Genomic DNA, 15,872 nt, shown 5'->3' with positions numbered 1-15,872 from the left:
CAAGGAGCTCTGTGAGTCATTCTAGTGAACGAACTCAAGTAGTAATGGGACATGGGAGACTAGATTTCAAGGCTGTATTTTCATCTTTAGACTTGAAAAAAAGGGTAATTTGCAACTTAGTTTAGCTGGTACCAAATAAAATGGAAAAGCTCCTCTTCTATAAATTCTGGCACTTACGAGGATATAAGGGTCACCTAACTAAAATGCCTGTCATCCCTTTTAGTATTCAATATTTAATGTTATTCAAATGCCTTTAGGGATCTTTAATTAAATGTATTTTAGATTAACTTAAAGTGGTCAAGGGAAGAAGTCATCTTTTGTTAAATAACAGCATGGAGGCAGTCCACTGGTGGGCTCACTCTCAGACACCTCTCCCAGGCATGAGAGCCTGAACTGGCATTACACTGTTACCAAAATCAGCTCGATGCCTAAACCCCGTTCCTCTGCCACCGAACTTGACACTGACATGCTTCTCAATGATCTGTGCCTTTCTGACATGAGCTCTCAAGGAGTTTCTCTCCCACGTCTACCCGGTCCACCCAGGTCAGGAGGATCTTATGGTCCCAAGGGCTAGACTTACTTTAAAATGTCTTTTAACAGCAAGCTGGGTCTCCTCATCTTGCTTTGGGCTCGGATGCACCATTGCAGGGCAGGTCTGGAGCAGTCACTTTTCAGTTTCCCACACTCACCTGGCATTGCTGTGAGCAGAGCAGAAGAGTAGAGGGATTATGTAGAGTAGAGTTAGATGGATTATGTTTTCAAAAAGCCTTTACTTGGTATGCAAAAACCATGGAATACTGCTCAGCAATGAAAAGGAATGAACTATCAATACTCTCAACAACCTGTAGGCTCTCGGGTGAATTACGCTGAGTGAAAAAATAAGCCACTATTAAAAGGTTACATATGCATGATTCCATATATATAGTATTCTTGGAATAGCAAAATTATAGAAATGGGGAATGAATTAGTGCTGGCCAGAGGTTGGGATAGATGTGACTGGAGGGGTCTCTTGGTGATGGAGAGGGTCTGTACCCTGTCTGTGTCCACATCAGCATCCCAGCAGGGACGCCTGGCCTTACATGATGCTGCTGCTGAGGAAAACGGGAAATGCGCATGCGGGCTCTGCTTTACTTCTTACAGGGCCTGTGCATCTACAGTTCTCTCAAAATAAAACGTTTGCTCTTTAAACTTTAAACCAAAAAGGCTTTGCCTCTTGGGGATACATGTAGAAAAATTTATGCATGAAATGATGTGACATCTGAGGTCTGCTTTAAAAAAAAAAAAGCAGGAAGGGGAAAAGTGGATGAGAGAAGAGACGAAAGACCAGCACTAAATAGATAACTATTGACGCTGGGAGCTGCATACCTGGGTTCACTGGACAATTTTCTCTACTTTGGTGTATGTGTGAAATTTTCCAAAATGAAAAAGTTTAATAACTTGCATTTAATAAGGAGAAAGTGTTACATTAATAAAACAAGAACATACAGCAAAAAGATATTTCTTTTAAAAAAGAAATCTTCTTGGGCATATGTGCCTACTTATCGTCTCAAATTAATTTCACTCTCAATTTGCTGAGTTCTAGATAATATTTCAAGGGGCATTGCAGGAGAAAGCGGTACGTCTTCCCCACAGCAGTTTCTCTCCTGCCTTCCAACTTACTAGAATTCTGGATTTTAAAACAGGCACTCAGCCTCCCAGAATAAAACCTACAGTTCCCAGCCACCCCTGGGGTGGGCGTGGCCCCATGTCTGAGTTCTAGCCAATGGGACGCAAGCAGAACAGGCACCAGGACACACCCCTTGGCATCCTCCCCCTTCTCATTGGCTGGGCCGCTGGGATGCTGAGAGCCCGCCCCTTGGGACCACACAGACCCAGGTGATAGTAATGCAATAGGGAGAAGGTCCTCGTGTCCTGGGCAGCCAGGGTAGGCAGTGCCACCATTCTACGCCTGGACTGTGACATGATGAAAAATAAACTTCCATCTGGTTTAAGCAAAGTTATCCTAATAAAGGCACTGCTCCAAATTAAGCTGGATTTTAATTTGGGGTCCAAGTGGAGGTCAGAGGCCACACAGTGGGAAACCAAAGCCGCAATGCATGAGAAAAGATGGTGTGTCACTCACAGGTCCCAGAGAAAGAGGGCGGTCACCACGGTTGAAGGGAAGCACAATTGGCTTGGAATTTAACCAGCAAGTGGGGAGCACACAGGCAGGGCAGAGGGACCTGGGGGTTGTGCCTATATTTTGTTCCAGGGCTGGAGGTTGGTAGATTTCCCACGAGAGTCAAGGGTTGGACAATTTAAAGGAAACATAGAAAGGGAAAGGGGCCCAGGGGGGACTGAGGGTGGTGGGAACGGGAAGCTTACATTTGAGACCAGCTGTGGATTCTGGGTGAGAATGTGTGGGTGGGGTCTGCAGATGCTGGTTAGGACTCGGGGGGAGTTTCTGACCCAGGGTTGGGAGACTGCTTGTTAATCAGACCAAAGGGCTGTGCTGAGGCCAGCGGCTCAGCCACAGTGAGATGAATGCTGAGATGGTGATAAATTTTGTATTACGAAATAATGGCTTTATTTCACAGGCCTGTGTAGTTGGGTGTTTTAAATGAGGCAATCCATGTAAATTGCCTCACGCAGTGCCAAGAATATAGAATTTCTCAATAAATGGTGGCTACTATTGTTAAAAAAAAAAATAGTACAATTATAAAAATGTGCTCTCATCATTCGTTACAAATGTTCCACACCAAGGCAAGGTGTTGGTGGGAGGGTGGTGTATGAGAATCCTGTGATTGTTCTGTAAAACCACAAACCCTCTCATAAAAAAACAAATTGAAAAAAAAAAAGAATGACTTTACCACATTTAGGCTATCATCCCAAAGGAAGTTCTATCTTTCTTACTTTATTTCCCCTGGTAGGTTTTTACCATTTTCTTTGAGGAAAAAAAAAATCTCGCATGCCAAACTAAACTGACCCTCAAGTATTTAATTTGTCTTTGCTACTGTAAAGAATCTCTCCTTTCACTCCAGTTCTATGTTCTAACTGGGTAACACCAGAGAACAGGAACTTTTATAGTTCTGTATTATTCTTTTTGGTAAGCTTCAAAAAGTGGTGCCGAGGACCTCATTGGTAAACCTTTGCTGAAGGTGAAGCAGAAACCTCTGCTGACTCCTTGCAGGAGATGTTAGAAGAACTGGGGCCCTGGAAGGCTGTAAACACCACAACCCTCTGGTCACCCAACACACAGTCAGCCAAGTGGTGGGAATCTGGAACCAGCACAAACATGAAATTAACGTGTCTAAGATGCTTGCGTCCTCGTGCCCAGAATGATACTCAGTTCACACCAGAGTGGACCTCCAGAGAACACGGGTGGTGGTGCAAGGACAGGGAAGAACCAAGACTTCCTCTTTGGCTCTTGGCTCTACCTGCACCTCTCTCTCTCTCCTTCTCGGTCACTGGGGCTACAAGTCTGCAAACTACATTTCCCAGCCTTATGCTTAACAACTGGTGGCCTCAAGACCCCTCTTGGAGAAGGGGTTGTGCTCTCTCGTATTCATCCATATCTTTACTCTTTGATTTCCTGTTTGATGGCAGAGGGGTTGCAATGAAAGTTTCAGTTACATCAACACTGAATCACAAGCCTTGCTAACTACTGGAATAATTGGGCACCATTAATTTCAATGGTGACTGCCCTTCTGACTAACAAAAATGTTCAGAACGTACTCATTGGCGTAAACAGATATAAAGACATGTGGGAAAAGGTACACATTGCGTTATCAATAGAAGGTGGGGTTGTGGGTGAGTTAATATCTCTTTTTTAATTCCTTAGTATACTACCTGCATTCTATACACTACTACTTTTATTTTTGAAAAATTAAAATTAGGACCGTGGATCATCTCTTTAGGACATTCTTGTCCTGACATGTCATGTTAAGGACAATATCCCATAAATCAAGCCTTTAAGGGGAAAAAAAATGAAATGAAATGACAAGCTTTTCAGGAGGAATTTCATTATGAAAGGACCACGTGTCTGCTGAGCTAGAGAAAACACATTTACTGGGTGGCAAAATGGAAAATGTTGATACACAGCAAGTCCAGTGGGACTCAGAGGCAGAGACTGGGTCACCCCCACATTCGGAAGCCTCAAGCCCAGCTCTGCTTAATTAAGCACCAAGGGAGCTGCCACAGAGCACTGAATGAGTCAGTGATGAGGAAATGATGACAGAGGTCCTCTGCATTCAGGGGCTCCTGTTCTCACCTGCTCTGGCCTGGCAGGGCAGCATTAGCTGGAGAATTTGCAAGGAGGATGTGACTGATGGCTTCTCCAAATTAAAACCACCCACCAGGCACATACAGAGCCTCCATTCATCTTAGTGATCTCCGTCCATTACTCAATTCGTGCAACTTACACAATGTAAAGAATGCTCAGGCTAGAATAAAGCACGATAGCTTTGCCCAACCAGATGTTATTGCATCACCAGATGTTATTCTGAATTTCTTTTTTTACTCTTTAGAATGCATGTGTCTCTCGTCTCCCCCACTGGCAGGCAGATTCCATGGAAGCAGGGTCTCTGCTGGGCTCGCCAGTCTGTTCTCAGGGCCTCAGCTGGCAAGGGGTCCACGATGGAGCATATTCAGTGAACGAACAGGAACTCTGTTTCTGATAAGTGGTAACTTCAGAGGTGATCGTGGGAAGAGTGTCTCTCCGAGGCCCCTCCAGGGCCCTGTCTGTCCTCGCCTGTCCCCACTGGCTCTGCTCCTGGCCCGCAGGCTGCTCCTTCTCCTTCTCCAGCACAGGCAGCTCATTCCCTGCCAGCTCCCCAGGCTCTTCTCAGGCAGGCAGCCAGGGCCTCGGCCTCCGTTTCATGGCTTCCAGAGGCACCTTCATGCCGAAAATGGCCTGGCTTTCCAGGTTATGTGTTTCTCTTCATCTATAAAACGTGACGGGTGCTCGCCCAGGCTTGCACACCTGAGGGTGAGGTCCAAGGCTTCCCGTCCATTTGTAAAATGTGCACTAACTCTAAAAATGGAGAATTAACCTCAGAAGATGAAAATGGGAAAGATGCCACAGAGCAGAACATGTCGAAATGCCAAATTAACTTGTACAGGCAGTTACCAGGGCAAGAACGGGTGGGGCACGATATTCATCATCATCATCCACCTGATCATAAGAGCTACCTGGCTGCCTGCACTCACCTGACACGTGCTCCATGTGGGCAGGGAGAGGCGCTGAGCATTCCAGCCCAGGGGTACCCATCCCCCAGTCCCGTGCCCACCACCTGGGGCTGCTCAGGAAGGGGAGATCTGGAAACAACAGGTGGAGAGTACATGGCTATGTGCATCCTTTTTTCTTAATAACGAAGGCATGCCAGGGAATTGTGTGTTATAAACAAAAATCTGAAGCTGAGAAAGCAGTGAATAAAGCAACACGGCTGGTTGTCTGGGAAGCGAACGTGGCTCAGATGTTGGTCTGGTGGCCTAAAGAGTGTGCCCGTTATGGTCCGAGGTTTCTGCAGGCAGAGGCCCTTGCCACAGGAGAGCAGGGAGACTGGCTGCTGCAGCCTGCATGCTGGGGCTGGTGCAGGGGGATAGAGTGGGGTGTGGGGAGACAGAGTGTGGGGCGCAGACAGACACAAAGCAGAGACAGGGAAAGTGGGAGGCAGTGGGACACAGAGTGAGGCACAGGGAGATACAGAGCAGGGTGCAGAGGGAAAGTGCAGGGTGTGGGGGGACAGAGAGGGATGCAGGGGGACAGAGAATGGGGCATGGGGGACAATGGGGCAGAGGTACAGAGTGGGGTGCAGAGGGACACAGAGCAGTACACGGGGAGACAGACAGTGGGGTGCAAGGGGACAGAGAGTGGGGAGCAGGGGGACAGAGGGCAGAGAGCAGGGGGACAGAGGAGGGCAGGGGGACAGAGTGAGGCCAAGGCCCAGAAGGAGGGGAGCCCGGGCCCAGCCCAGGGTGGGGGGCTGGGGACAGGAAGGGAGGGTGAGTGACCAGGAAGTGCCTGGAGGAAGATCAGTTAGGAAACGACGCCTGCAAAGATATGTCTGGGCTTCCAACTACAGAAAGAAACAAGAACAGAAACAGGTCCTTGTTGGTTGGTGATGTGACTGAGGGATGGGGATGGAAAGGGCCACAGGCCCAGGGCCTGCACCGGCAGAGCCAGAGATGTGAACGGCAGGGCCAGGAGTGCTCAGCCTCCTGCATCTGGCGCTGGAAACGTACCAACTTCCCTCCTGGGCACCAGCTTGGCACGGGTTATGCTTGCCCCTGGGCAGAGTGAAGAAGACAGTTGCTGAAGCCTATTTTGGGTTTTTGTGGTTGAGGTGAAAAGACAAAGCAGAGAGCCTGTCCTCCTGGCAAAGGCAGCCTGGGGACGTGCACCCATCCAGCCCATCACCGAGCACGGGTGCTGAGAGGAGGGAGCTCAACAGCTGCCAGGGCAGGGACAGAGAGGGCAGCAGGGCGAGGGGGGAAGACGCACATGGTGACCAGCTGGTTTGGGGACCAGCGAGCAACTGGGCACGGCTAAGAAAGCAAGGCGGGGGTAGCCGGGTGGGGTGCAGGCAGGATATGGGGAGGGCTGTGGTCACTGCCAGGGGCCCAGGGCTGCTACCTGACCCGCGGCTGCAAACAGCTGCTCCTTGTCTGCCACCTGCCCTCCAACCCCAGTCAATGAGCAACTGAGAGGTGCACGAGGAGGCCCCCCACCTCCAGCCGACACCCCCAAGGTGGAAACATCCCACGCAGTCAGGCGCACAGCGGGGCTCCCGAGGGCTGAGCTGAGAGCACAGCTGTGCCTCCCATCCTTCTGGCCCCACCCTCCCCACCTCAGAAGGTCACAGGCGATACCAAGAAGCCCTTGGTGATTTTATCCAAGGGGGCGACAAGGAGCAGGTGGAGAGAAATCACTGTGGGGCAGCAGGCACGATGGATGAAGCTAGGGGGAGACATCTGGGGTCTCTGGCAGAAGGTCCCTTGGGCCCCAGAGAGGGTGATGGCAGCAGGGCAGGAGAGGAAGGGCATCTGGCAGCAGAACTGACGGGGTCGAGAGCTGCAGAGGCAGCCAGTGGGCAGGTGGCAGGAGAGCTTGGCGACAGGAAGGGTGGAGGAATCCTTTGTAGAGAGGTGACAGTGGGGGTGGTGATAGCAGTGACAGCAAAGTCAGCTTGGATTTGCTACCACCGGGCTGACAGAGCCCATGGTTGGCTGGAGAGAGGCTTAACGCTCTCAGGGCGGGGGGTGGGGGGGGTCCAAGCTGCAGCCTAGGAACGCACTGGGCTGCACAGAATTGAAACCGAGTCACTATGGCTTGTAGCTGGGGAGAGGTTTATTTTCTTCTTAGAACAGGAAGTCCAAAAACCCACCGAGCAGAGCTAGGGCAGCAGCTCTGCAGAGTCGAGGTGCCAGCTCCTACCTCCCTCTGCTCCCCACCACTGGGATGGTGGCCAAACTTCCTCCACATGCCCAACGGGAAGGAGAGCAGGGATGAGCTGCAAGGATGGCGCCAGGAGCCCCCACAGACTCCCATTCACATCTCTTGAGCCAGAATTGCAACACGTGGCCACCCCAGCCGCCACGTCGTGTGACCTCTGTATAAGCTGGGCATGCTGTATCCTCAAACAGAAGTAGGGTTCTGCCAGTAAGGAGGGAGGGAATCCACCCCCACCTGCCCTTCTGCTATGCGCTGCTTCCATTCCGCAATCTGGGGAGGGACGCCAAGTACCAGAAAGGCCCAGCCTGACCTGAAACCCAGGAACTGGGACAAGCAGCCAGGGATGGTAATCGAGGCGGGATTTTCAGTGGCAGGCCCCCGCCACAGTGGACAGTCTTCTCTCAAACCGTGTAGACCTTCCTCCTCTCTCGGATGTGGAGCTGCCACCCACCGACCCCGGCCCAGGCAGCCGGCCTCCCCAGGGAGACCAGGCAGGACAGGCCTCGCCCTCTGCCCATCGACCCTCTGTGCTGGGAAGTAGTGAAGCAATCACTTGGGAGTCTCGAGCATGCTTGAGCCTGTGTTCCCAGGATGGCACCCTGCTCTGGGGAGCGAATATCCAACAGGCAATAGCAGGGTGAGGGGACCTGGGGCCATCCGGACAAGGGGACCAGCTCAGGCTCCTCTCAAGAGACAAGTCCCCACGTGGGAAAACGGAAAGAGCAGAGGGCCCGATCTTAACCTGGGGAAAGCCCGCTTTTGAGGGGTGGGGGGAAGAAGATGCACAAGAAGTAATGCTGGAAACCAGAAAAGGAAACCCTGAGCAAAATTTGTAACTCCAGTGGGAAGACTCCCAGCCTGTGTTTCAGAGCCCGCTGCAATTCCAAGCACTGCAGGGAGCAGCACGCCAGTTTGCAAAAGGAACGCATTTTAGATCACCTCGCCCTAAAGAGTACTGGGGGCATCCCTGTTGGACACACGCCAAGCGGGTGATTTCTGGAAGCCTTTCTCATAGACCCTTCTGACGCCCTCCGCGAGCCTGGAGGGATAGAACAGCGGCGTCCCTGCTCTCTGGAGACTCGAGGTGCCTGAAAATAGTGGGCATGACACTACGACAGCATGGTAGAATTGTGGCACTTGGCTCCCGCCACAGGGCCCAGGGTCTGTGAGTTCCCTCCTGGGTGGGTTCGCAGAAGCCCCTCCCTGAGCGCAAGGGCAGAAGCAGCAGCTTGGTGTGGGGCTGGGGGTGGGCAGAAGCTTACAATTCTAAGCTCCATGTTCTCCCCACCCCTTATCCAAAAGGGAAGAGAAGCTGGAGGTGAGGTGGGGGGGGGTTGTTAGGAATGCTCCCAAGGACGCTTGTCCAAGCCACCCACCGCCCCCCGGCCTGGCCTAGGAGGTGCCATCACGCTGTCATTTCCCTCCTTGGCCCCAGAAGTCTATCTGCATCCCATGTCCAGGTGGGCTGCTATTCTCACACCAACCTAAAAAGAGAATTTCAACCCAATTCTCATCATGGACCTCTTTTATTTTTCTATATATGGAAACTCCCTCCGAATCCTAATACAGAACATAGATAAGGGGGATTCAACTGATATTTTGCAGTCTCTCCACCTTGGCACTACTGACATTTTGGGCTGGACGTCTCACTGGGGACTGTCCTGTGCATTGAAAGATGTTTGGCAACACTCTGCTTTTTTTTTTTTATGTTTTAAAATATGAATGACCATTTTCAACAGCTTGCAATACTGACATTCCTTTGTTCTTCCTCATGCAAAAACTTCTTTTTTGGCATGGGCAGGCACCAGGAATCGAACCCGGGTCTCTGGCATGGCAGGCAAGAACTCTACCACTGCGCCACCATCACTCGCCCAAAAACATTTTTTAATTCGCTCATTTAGTCACTATCATTGTACACTCTAGGCATTCCTAGATTATACCATCTCAGTCTTTATCCTCTATCTTCCTTTTGGTTTCATAGGTGCCCCCAACCCTCCTCCCTCTATCATTCTCACATTCAGCTTCATTCAGTGTACTTACCTTATTGTGCTACAATCAGGTAGTGTCGTGTTATCCATTTTTGAATTTTTACAGTCAGTCCGTTGCACAATCTGTATTCCTTCAGCTCCAGTTACCCAAGCTCTACCCTATTTCTATCTCCTGATGACCTCTGTTCTTAACTGAAATTCTCCAGGTTCACTCATGAATGTTAGTTCATATCAGTGAGACCATACAGTATTTGTCGTTTTGTTTCTGGTTAATCTCACTCAACGTTAACATCCTCAAGGCCCATCCATGTTGTTACATGCTTCATGACTTTATTCCGTTTTACAGCTTCGTAATGTTCCATCATATGTATATACCACAGCTTGCTTAGCCACTTGTCTGTTGATGGACATTTGGGCTGTTTCCATCTTTTGGCAATTGTAAATAATGCTGCTATAAACAAGCACTCTGGTTTCTTCCTTTCTCTCCCCCCTACCGAGTTGTGACAACCAAAAATATCTCCAGACACTACAAATGTCCCTGGGGGAGCAAAATCACCCCTGGTTGGAGTTAGAAATAGGGTAAGATAATGGGTAATTGGAGCGGAAGGGATACAGACTGTGCAACAGGACTAGATACAAAAACTCAAAAATGGACAGCACAATACTACCTAACTGTAATGTAATTATGTTAAAACACTGAATGAAGCTGCATCTGAGCTATAGTTTTTTTAAATTTTTTGTATTTTTTATTTTTATTTCTTTCTCTATATTATCAGTTTATTTCTTTTTCTGTTGTCTTGCTATTTCTTTTTCTAAATCGATGCAAATGTACTAAGAAATGATGATCATACATCTATGTGATGATATTAAGAATTACTGATTGCATATGTAGAATGGAATGATTTCTAAATGTTGTGTTAGTTAATTTTTTTTAATTAATAAAAAAAAAATCACCCCTGGTTGAGAGCCTCTGATACAAAGTTATCACACATATTAAAATTTCAACGTTGCTGTATTTTTAAAGCGAAATAAATTAGAGTTAAGGCAAAACTTGAGAATCAAGGATTGCGACAGAAATAGATGACACTTGAGTCTCGGTAATTAATCTTCCGTTTCATTTGGGTTCCTGGATCTCAAGTAAGCCTCGATTTGTCCAGGTGTGAGGCTGTGTCCACACTTATAAAACAGTACATCAGCCACCAGGTTAGCACAGCCACTGGCAGCCGTGGCACCAGCCCATGTGGCGTGGGGCAGAGGCGTGTAAGGCAGGGCGGGGGGCATGGTGCCTGGGCCCCACCACCTACTCCAGCAGCTTGGCGGCTGCCAAGGTGTTAGAAATAGTTTAAATACAGCTAAAACTTACACATTTCGAGACTCCCTGCTCCAAATCTCCAGAACACATGTAAAAAATCACCAATTCCATGTCTTCACTTACGGATTTTGATAAGCAGTTGGGGGCTCCCCAGAAAGTTTCACCCCGTTACTCCAATAGAGCACCTTTAGCCTCCCACCACCAGAGAGGGGGAGCCCCCACTGCACTTTCCCATTGCCACAGGGCAGGTGTCTAAGGCATCTTCTGGTGTGACATTTCACCCCTGACATCAAAGCCATCAAGAATGAGGATGGGATGCAGGATAAGCTGCACCTGAACCTGCCCCCATATCTTCTAACATTTGCTCAGTTTAAATTACAAACGCCTCCTCCAGAGTCTCACCAGGGATTCTCCAACTGGGCCATGTGCAAGAATCATCAGAGAAGGCCACAGAATATGCAGCTTCCCAGAACTTCCAGACTGTAGGATCACGTGGGTCTGTTAGGGCCCCTCCCCAGTGGGGTCACCAAATATGCATTTTGAGCAACTTCCTCCAGGTTACGTGGGGGCAATGCTTTGAGAAGCCCTGTTCTCCACCAGGCATCTCCTGGCTGGAGGAAACAAAGAAACAACAGATTTGAGTGCCAAAATTTTTAGATCCAGTGCCTCCCACAAACTGAGCAAAATTTCACAGATTTGTCTCCGGCAAGAAAAAATGAAAATGTTGCTCTGGAAATGCACAGCCTACACTGCACAAATACTGACAATCAACTAAAATGCAAGCACTCTGACATCGCACAGGCATGCTTTTTACCCAAATTCACACCAAGTTCCTCTAACGTTGAGAATACACTAACACTGACACTCAACTGCCTGTTTTTTACATTAAGGCAATTAACTCAGAGTCCTCAGAATACATACACTTTCTCCAAAACTAGACCACGTCCGGCAATGTCAGGTGACAACTCTCCGAGGCTAGAGTGATGGGACAGGATGCAGTGACTTGCGCAGGGTCATACCCGAGCTCCCCACCCCACTGCCCTCACTCCCCAATCCTAGGGGGCCACCCCAGGGTCGCCCCCTCTGAGGCTTCCTTAGCCACGCTCTGTTCTCCCACCCCCATCGCTGCTTTTGCCTCTGCTTTATTTCTCTTTCTGGCACTCTTTACACCTGAGAAGCCTGTCTCCTGCTCTCCACTGAAATATAAGATATAGGACAAGGATGCTGTCAGTGTTGTTTGTCACTGTACTCCCAGAATCTAAAACAAGTGGCTAGGACGGCTTCGCACTCAACAAGTACCTGGGGACCAAGTGAACAAATGAATGAGTGCATGGATCAGTGGCTGGAAGCAGATGCTGCCTAAGAGCTGACTCCAATTTGGGCGCGGCCCTGGCTGGAGGCAGACACAAAGATGGGCCTCTCGCTATGTCCTGGTGCCCCAGGCCCTGGGCATTTACGAAGCATCTGGAGCATGCTCAGCGCGCCAAGGATGAGCACAGGAACCCTTTCCTTGAACAAGAAGCGCTGTTTGTGTGCAATGGGGGAGGCAAGGGGAAGGGAACAGAATCAAATGGCTGTCCCACTGCCACAGCCATGGAAGACAAGGAGCAACTTGAGCTACCTGATTGTTTTTTTGAGAGAGGAAGCAATAAAATACTCAATGTATCAGCTGTTTGATCTTGGCAAATCCTTAACCTTGTTACAGACAAGAACATCTGCTTATCTGCAAAAAGCAGGGTTGGGTTTTTTATTGTCTCTTCCCTTACTGAAATATTGTTCTTCATTCATCCACTTTTCTGAGTGAGGACAGGGAACCTAGCTTAGTTTACTCAGTGGTGGCTAATGCCATGTACGTTGTGGCTGGCTGGGGGAAAGAAAGAGGGGGCTGGATTAAGTTGGGGGAATGGAGATGAGAAGGTAAAAAGGAAAGAGTGTGGGTGGACACAAGAGTGGACCCCTGTGAGCAGGCGTAGGGCAGGACAGGAAATTCTGGGGAGGGAGAGGTGGAAGGGACAGGCAAGATGGAAAGGAGAATAGACGCTGCGCTGTCTTCACTGGGTGGGGCTGGGGGGTTTCAGAGGAACCCCTAACTTTGCAAATTCTGATACTCCGACCCACCCATAAACCAGCCTCAGGCCCCAGCTGAAACATCTTCCTCAGAACCCAAGAACTGCCCCCATGCCCCTGCCCTGGTCAGAGACTGCGGCCAGAGGCACAGTTGACTGCCCTAAACTGAATAAAATTTATGGGGGCTGGAAAAGGGGCCCTTTTCATGCAGAACAAAGGGCAGGATTTCTGCCCCAAACACACACTTCAGGCTCTGTCTAGACCGACCTTTAACTAGCAAATGCCAAGGCTCTGGGGAAACACCATCTTCCAAGGCTCCCAGGCCTTATGTTTGTGGGCAAGCGCTGGACGAAAGCACCTTGGGGAGACCCACCACTGCCTCCATTGTGCTCAAATGCACTTTATCACTGATTTTGTTTTGTTTTGATTTTGGGGGTATAGGCCGGGAATTCAACCCAGGTCTCCCGCACGGCAGGCTGGCATTCAACCACTGAGCCACCATGCGCCCAGTTCAAACGCACTTTAAAAGTTACATTTTGGATCAGGGGTCCCCCACTCTTTCTCAGGAGAGCGGTAGGCCTAGTCTGCGGGTTAGAGCTTGGGGCCTGGGGAGCCACCTGGCAGCACACACCTGAGGGGAGCCACCTGGCAGCACACACCGAGGGGAGTCACCTGGCAGCACACACCTGAGGGGAGCCACCTGGCAGCACACACCTGAGGGGAGCCACCAGGAGGGAAGTCTCCAGGAAAGGCGGCAGCAGCAGGCAGCGGGAGAAAGAACTTTCCGGTCAGGTGAAGCCACACACAGAAGATCTTCCACCCTCTTTTCTGACCATGCCACGGGAGCCAAACAAGGTCTGAAGAGAGCGCAACGTCGGGAGAAATTCCTTCCGTGGTGGCCGCGGAAATGGCCCCATGTGGCTTCCAACATTGGACCAGCCGCAGCACCCAACCAGGAGCTTTGGTGCTTTTTTTTGTACTTCTACTTTGAAATAATTTTAAATCTTCAGACACATTGCAAGGATATTACAAGGAAGTCCAATCTGCCCCCAGCCTCCCCCATCGGTAACATTTTACCACCTTTGCTCCGTCATTCTATTACCTAACAGGCAGATTATTTTTTTAACCATTTAAGAGAAACGTGAAGACATGATGATGCATTACCCTTCAGTATTTTAGTTAATTCCTAAAAATTAAGTCATTCCCTTTTATAATCACAATACAATGATAAAAACCAGAAACTGACATGGATTCGCTACTGTTAACCAATCTAAAGACCCTATACAAATATCTCTCGTGACCACATGAGAGATATTTAAAAAAATCGTTTTTCTGTGCTAGAGTCCAGTCGCAGACTGTGTGATTGTGAAAACCCTGTGTCTGATTTCCTTTTGTCTACCTTTTCAACAGACGAGTGAAACATACGGAGTGAAGGTGAATAATAGGGGGAACGAATGATAAACTTCGATTGAGGTGCTGGTGATCAATGAGGGGGAGGGGTAAGCAGTGTGGTATGTATGAATTTTTTTCTGTTGTCTTTTTATTTCTTTTCCTGAATTGATTCTGAATGATTCTAAGAAATGATCATGATGATGAATATGCAACTATGTGATGATATTGTGAATTACTGATTATATATGTAGAACAGAATGATCCTATGTTAAGAATGTGTTTCTTGTCATATTTTTAAGAAAATTTAAAAAATAATTAAAAAATTTTTTTTAAATAGTTTTTCTGTTCTAGAGTCCAGTCCAGGATTGCATGTGGCGCTCGGCTGCGTGGCCCTTTAGTCTCCTTTAACTTGAAACCTGGCCCTTTATGTTCCGTGACCTTGGCATTATTTGAAAAGCATAAGCCTGCTAGTTTGTTGAATGCCTCTGAATCAGGGTTTTGCAAATGTTTCTTCACAGTGAGAGCTGAGTTCCTCTTTGGGGGCTGGCATGCCCCAGCAGTCATGCTGGCTCTCCTCCACACATTTCCTTATACTGGCGATATAGAATTGCATGTGCGGGCTGAGGCGGGGTAAGACAGCCTTCTCCATCAAAAGGTTAACTATTCTCCCTTCGTACTTAATAAGTAATTTGATGGGAGACACTAGGAGACTAAGTAAATATCCTGTCCCTCGTAAATCTGTTTGTCCTAGCTTCCACTGGTGGATTCCTATCAGAATAAAGAGAGAATCCTGTGGGAGGCAAAACCTCAGGTGAAAAACCAGGGCTGGATAAGCCAAGAGTTGACCAGCAAGAATTAACCTGTGAGGCTTCTATTAGGCTTAATTCAAACGACCCCGGTTTATATTCGCAAATGGCTACTAAAAAAAAGAAGCCCCTCTGGATTTGTTTTTGAGAGTCTACATGAGCAAGGAAGTGCAGGAGTTTTTCTCTTGTGCCATGTGTGCTGGAAGCCAGACCCTTCCACTCCCGAGGCACTCCAGGGTGACACCGAGGCACTCCAGGGTGACACCGAGGAGCTCAGGGCTGGACCCCAGGGGTGGGGGAGAGGGGGCCTGGGAGTTTCATTTAAAATCCAAGCTACAACTTTGCCACCTTACACTGAGGCATGAGTGTTAAGTTCCAGGTCTAAGAACTCCAATTTGGCTTATTCAAGAAACATTTCAAAATCTTTTTTATCACAAAGTCAGAAACTTCAGCAAATCCGTAAAAAGCAGAAAGAACACTGAAAAATCACTGTTACCCCACAAGCCAGAGGAGCTCACCACTCACACCCTGGCCTGTATTCTACCAGCCTCTTCTCTCTACGCTCAGGACCGTACCATTCGTGCCAGGCTCTTCCAAGCTCAGCTCCCCTGGAGAATTAGGCCCCACAGGAAAGGATCTGGGCGCCTTTTTCTCTCAATTCTCCCAAGGAGGGCAGAGAATAAGAATCATTGGAGAGGCAGATCAGAGAAGTTAAGCTCATTACGCACAATGGTTGTCTTTGCGCATTGTTGGAGCTTGATTCTCTCAGGGGCCCCACTTGGGAAGGATTGGTCTGGATTGTTGGATAATTAGTTTTGTTCGTCTAATAATCCTTTAAATAAATATTTAATAAGCACCTTCCCTACATCAGCCAG

General features: G+C 48.8%; 1 protein-coding gene across 4 annotated transcripts in view; it reads right to left on the bottom strand.

The window, feature by feature from the left end:
- The window catches only part of ST3GAL5 (ST3 beta-galactoside alpha-2,3-sialyltransferase 5), a 43,684-nt gene that overhangs the window by 21,097 nt on the left and 6,715 nt on the right, over positions 1–15,872 (bottom strand). For 2 of the 4 annotated variants that reach the window (XM_077134864.1, XM_077134865.1), the window contains one exon: positions 581–698. In XM_077134864.1, coding sequence (XP_076990979.1) covers positions 581–698 — 118 coding nt within the window. Of the gene's footprint in view, positions 1–580; positions 699–11,134; positions 12,139–15,872 lie in introns of those variants that run through there. The other 2 variants (XM_077134866.1, XM_077134867.1) reach the window with 2 other exon arrangements.

This window comes from Tamandua tetradactyla, chromosome 17, assembly GCF_023851605.1.
Source record: "Tamandua tetradactyla isolate mTamTet1 chromosome 17, mTamTet1.pri, whole genome shotgun sequence".
Lineage (NCBI taxonomy): Eukaryota > Metazoa > Chordata > Mammalia > Pilosa > Myrmecophagidae > Tamandua > Tamandua tetradactyla.
The sequence above is the reverse complement of the archived record's forward strand: the minus strand, read 5'-3'. Positions and strand labels throughout refer to the sequence as shown.